The following is a 5,476-nucleotide window of genomic DNA, read 5'->3' as shown; positions in this document are numbered from 1 at the left end:
TTCCCAGGAGTGATGTGCCTGGCTCATACAACGGTTCTGACTTAATTGCTGAGGAACTCCTCGGTGACCCCTACACTGGCTGAACTACTTTGCTCTCCCACCAGTACTGTCCCCACATCGCCAGCATTTGTTCTCCAGTTTCCTTGGTGACAGCCATTCTGACTGGGGTGAGCAATCTTAATTTGCTTTGGTGACTAAAGATGCTGTGTTTGTCAGTCTCGATGGCTGACTGAATTGACTTTTGGGTCACCCAGGAGCTACAACTCTGAGTCTGTCTTTGAGGGAATCTCCATAGAGGCTTCACTGAGGAGGGAAGACTCACTCTGAGTATGAGTGGCACCAGGCCATGGGATGGGGACCTGCACCGCATAAAACGGGAGAGAGGAGAAAGGGATCTGCTTTCTGACCGCAGATACCATGTGGCCAACCACATCATACTCCTGTAACCATAGCTACCTCAGGACACCACCCCTGACATGGTGGGTGTACCTGCCTCCCTTACTGGGCAAGATAAGCCTGTCTTTTCTTGAGTTGCTTCTGTCTGGCATTTTTGTGACGATAACGAGAAAAGTAGCAAACACAAATGCGGAACATTTCTTCAACTATTTATAGATCCTGTGTGTGTTGATTTTGAGAAATGCTTACTCAATTCATTCAACTGTTTATTGATTGTGATGTTTTAGGAGCCATTCCATCGTCAGCTGCTTGGTTGGTAAAGACTTGCCTCCTCCCATTCCACAGGTTCCCTCTTTGCCCTTATGATTCCCCACCCCCTCACTAGCTGTGCAGAGGTTCTTAATTTCATTTGTCAGTTCTTGAAATTATTTCTGTGATACCGGAGCCCTTTATAGAAAGCTCCTGCCTGTGCCTGCACCTGCCTGTGCCTGCACCTGCCTGTGCCAGCACCTGCCTATGCCAGCACCTGCCTGAACCTGCCTGCATCTACCTGCACCTGCCTTCATCTGCCCTGCCTGTGCTTGCACCTGCCTGTGCCAGCACCTGCCTGTGCCAGCACCTGCCTGTGCCAGCACCTGCCTGTGCCAGCACCTGCCTGCACCTGCCTGCACCTGCCTGCACCTGCCTGCACCTGCCCTGCCTGTGCCTGCCTGTGTTTGAACCCACTCTCATGTGCCTGCCTCTTCTCACACCCTCTCTGCCTGCACCTACACCTGCCTGTGCCTGCTTCTTGAGGTAAAGTTCCACTATTGCTCTCTAGAGCTTTCGCAGTTTCAGATCTTTTTGTTAAAGATTTTTTCTTGTTTAATTTTAAAGTTAGACTATGAAGTAGTGGTCTTCATCATGCTGCTTCCCTGCATTATTGTTTTAATTTCCTCTCTTCCTCTCAGCAACGCCCCTCCTCCTTTGTACTTCCCTTCCTCCACTTTTTCCTCACAAACTCTCCTCTTCTGTTGTCATGGTGCATTAACCCTTTCCCCTTCTCCTTAAGATTTCATCCTCCCTCTCATGATCTCCTAAAAAGTCTCCTAACTAGTTCACACACACACACACACACACACACACACACACACACGAGAGAGAGAGAGAGAGAGAGAGAGAGAGAGAACAAAAAAAAAACAAAAAAGCTTTCTCAGATAGCTTGTTTTGCATAACATGACGATGTGTGGTTGTTCCCCTTTTCCTGTGAATGTCATGGTTTATTTTTATAGCTGAATAAGATCTCATGCTGTACATGCAGTGTCTCTTCTTATCTCTTTATCTGATCACATATTGGTAGGACTTCACGGCTGTAGCTTCCCTGATATTTCTAGAAGACACGCATTCCCAGCAAACTTCCTGTTCCTCTGAGTCTTGCAGTCTTTCCAAACCCTCCTCTGAGATGTCCCATGAGACTTAGATGCAGGAGCTGTGTTGTAGATGCATCACTTAGGACTGGGGTCCAGAGCTCTGCATTTCCATCAGTTGTAGTTTTCAACAATGTTCTCAATTTGTTGCAAAGAAAAGTTTCCCTGATGAGGGATGAGAAGTACAGTTAACCAAGGGGAACATCTGGAGTGGAGTTAGGGCTTATCTGGGTTCAGTAAAGTTGCAGTTGTAGGTTCTCGCCCAAGATCTGTAAATCCATGAGCACTGGATATCGGCTAGGTTTCCAGTGCCAGAAATGGTTTTCCTTTCATTAAGTGGGTCTTAAGTCCAATCAGAGATCTTGGCTATCATCAAGGTATGTGTGTCACTATCACACCCTTAGAGCCATGCTGGTCATTGTAGTTCATAAACATCATAGCTGGATAGGATTACGGATGCTTTGAAAGCTTGCATGGTGCCATCTGGTACCTGAAAGCTAGGCCTCAGTGAGGGATGTCCCTGTTTCTTGTCGACTGCAATTAGTGAAGTACTGTACATGGATGCCCAGGTCTCTGTGATACCTTGATGTAGTATCCTTCGATTAGATAGCCAAGGGAGATATCTATGGTAGTTCTATTTTTGTTTTTGAGGAACACCCCCCAGAGTGATTTCCAAAGCAGCTACAAAAGATTATATCCCCACCAGCAACGTGTAACTTTTCCTCTTCTCCACGTTCTTGCCAGCATTTGGTGGTGCTTCTTTTCTTTTTCTTTTGAGAAGAATTTTTGGTCTCTCTGTGCATTTGTGCATGAGTGTGTACGAGTGTGAGCATTGTGTGCATGTTTGTACGTGTGTGTGTGTGTGTGTGTGTATGTGTGTGTCTGTGTGTAGAGACTGGAGGCTGACTATATATATTTTTTCATCACTCTTCATCTTTAGTCTAGAAACAGTCTCTTAACCTGAAGCTCATGGCTTCAGCTAGGCTGGCTGGGCAATGAGCTCCAGGGATGGGCCTGTCTCCGCCCCACTCCAGGTATCAGCCTACATGTCCACCCACAGCTGAACAGACAAGGAAAATGTGGTACCCGATGGAATTTTATCAGCCATAAAAATAAGAAATTATAAAAATTCTCTAGAGAACACACAGAGTCATTAATCAATTTTAAAAAAGGATCGATGATCTTAATTTAAAGTCTGAATTGCTGCTGGTTTTGGTGGCGCATGCCTTTAATCTCAGCATATGAGAGGCCTAGTCAGATGGATCTCTGAGTTGAAGGCCACCTGAATTTTGTTTCGGCAACAATACTGTTGAGATTTCATGGTGCAGCTTCCCTCTCTACTCTAGAGAGTGAGTTCCAGGCCAGCCAGAGCTACATATTGGACCCTGTTCTCTTTTTTCTTTTCTTTTCTTTTCTTTTCTTTTCTTTTCTTTTCTTTTCTTTTCTTTTCTTTTTTTAAATCCAAGCTGCAGAAATTGCTAGATGAAAACCCAGGGGCATCCCTTTGACGGGTAGGCACAGGCAAGAGCTTCCTGATCAGGACTCCAACAACACAGAAAATCACCCAGTATTTATAAATGGGGGATGTCACAACAATGGAAGCGCTTCTGAGAGGCAAAGAAAACTGTTAGCAAGGTGAAGAGGCAGCTGATAGAATGAAAGAACGGGGTGATATATAGAATATATAAATAACTATAACATTAATGTAAATATAACATTAATATAAATAACTGTAACATTAAATAACAAACATTCCCTGGCCATCAATAAATAGGACAATGAACCAGATGGTAATCCTCAAGACAGCCAATAAGTGTTTTGAACTGTTCAACGTCCTTGTTAGGGAAATGCAAATTAAAGCTGCTTTGAGAACTCATCTCACCCCTGCCAGAAAGGCTAAGATAGAGAAGAAACAAAGGATGACTCAGCTGGGGAGGACTTGGGAAAGAGGAAGAGAAAGGATTCACTGCAGCTGGGTGCAAACCTGTGTAGCCACTGTGGAAATCGATGTGGCGATTTCTCAAAAGGCTGAAAATAGAACTACTATGTGACTAAGTTATGCCACCCGTGCATTGACCCAGAGCACTGTGTATCCCACCACAGAGATGCCTGAATGTCCATGTTTGTCGTTGGCAATAGCGAGAAAATGAGAATCAGTCTAGATGCCGATCAACAGATGAATGGATGCTGAGAATGTGATACAAATACACAGTGAGATTTCATTCCGACACACAGCTGTGGAACTATATACATTTCAGGAAATGCATGGATCTGGACATTTTTATCTGGAGCCATGTATCCCAGACTCAAAAAGGCAAATAACGTATGTTCCTTCTCATATGTGGATACCAGATTTTTGTGTTTACATGTATGTGTGGGTTTGTGTATACAACATGTGGTTGTAGGTTCCCACAAATGACAGAAGAGGGTACTGGATCCCCTAGTGCTGGAGTTATAGGTGGTTGTGAACAATCTATTGTGGGTGCCGGGAATGGAACTTGGGTCCCCCGGGAAAGCAGGAAGTCCTTTTAAACCACTAAGCCATCTCTCTGGCCCAGATCCAAATTTTATGTGTATTTATGTGGAAATAAATGTGGGTAGGTCAGAAAAATAGAAAGGCAGTCGAGAGCAGGGGGAAGGAGGTTGTAGGGAATGGGAGGCTAATAGAACACTCAAGACACAAAAAACGCAGAGGAGAACATGGGAGGGGCCGGATACAAGTGAGATGGGGGAGATGAGAGAGGAGTGTGTGTGGAGGGGATCAACTCCAACAAACTAAGGGCCAGAAGACCAGGATGTCCACTGCAAGATAGTGTGTGTCTTCTCTGTATGACAGGGAGCTGCACCCAAGAAATCTCAGCAGTATGGTTGTGGAAACAAAATCTACACAGCGATGACACCAATTGGCATGCTGGTGTGAGCAGGGGAACTCTCACAAGACCCTACCCTAGATCAAGAGCTATAGGTAGTTAATGGCTACCGAGAGAGAAAATCAGTCTTCTTCAGGGCTGAGCCCCCTCCCCGCTAGGTTATCCGTTCTCAAGTGGCCATTCCCAAACACATACACATATGAACAACAGCCACATGAACGAAGCAGGTTGTTTTTATATAGTTATCTGTTCACACAGGTGTGTAACAATAATAATTAAAGAAAAAGAAGCCATGAATTGTAGAGTGAGGTGAGGGGCATAGGGTGGGTCTGAATGAGGAGAGGAAAGAGGGGTGTAAATGATGTAAATACAGTACTCATGTGACATCTAAAAATAAATGTAATAGATAGAGAATATTTTCTAGAGAAAGAAACTTGTTACTTTGTGTCCTAACTAAAAATAAGATGCAAAACTAAAAGAGAATCAGGAGAGTGCTACACAATTTCAGTTTTATCAAAGCAGTTGATATATAATTGTCTATATAAACGATGATAGCGTATCACACACCAGTGTAATGGAATCAGCAGAGAGATTTTATTTCTCTCTTTTGTGATTTTTTTTGTATATTTAAATTTTTAAAGATTTTATATTTAGATTTTGTAAGTCTCAAGTGGCGGTTTGAATTATCCTTTAATCAAGGGAAGGAAGAACGTATGAAAAAATACGTTGGCCCACACCTTTGTTCCCCAACTTATATATTTGCTCTCTAGCAGCAGCTGGGAAAGCAAAAAAGAGCATCTCCAG

General features: G+C 43.9%; 1 protein-coding gene across 4 annotated transcripts in view; it reads left to right on the top strand.

The window, feature by feature from the left end:
- The first annotated feature begins 908 nt into the window (after positions 1-908).
- LOC117702732 (protein WFDC11) overlaps positions 909-5,476 on the top strand; it is a 6,999-nt gene continuing 2,431 nt past the window's right edge. The window contains exons 1-3 of one of the 4 annotated variants that reach the window (XM_076930210.1): positions 1,113-1,191; positions 3,906-4,125; positions 5,446-5,476. The exon at positions 5,446-5,476 is cut by the window's right edge and continues 106 nt beyond it. In XM_076930210.1, the coding sequence (XP_076786325.1) occupies positions 3,983-4,125; positions 5,446-5,476 (174 nt within the window). In that variant the 5' untranslated portion in view covers positions 1,113-1,191; positions 3,906-3,982. Of the gene's footprint in view, positions 1,192-3,905; positions 4,126-5,442 lie in introns of all 4 variants that reach the window. The other 3 variants (XM_076930209.1, XM_034493890.2, XM_076930211.1) reach the window with 3 other exon arrangements.

Source organism: Arvicanthis niloticus, chromosome 2 (genome assembly GCF_011762505.2).
Source record: "Arvicanthis niloticus isolate mArvNil1 chromosome 2, mArvNil1.pat.X, whole genome shotgun sequence".
Taxonomy (NCBI): domain Eukaryota; kingdom Metazoa; phylum Chordata; class Mammalia; order Rodentia; family Muridae; genus Arvicanthis; species Arvicanthis niloticus.
The sequence above is the reverse complement of the archived record's forward strand: the minus strand, read 5'-3'. Positions and strand labels throughout refer to the sequence as shown.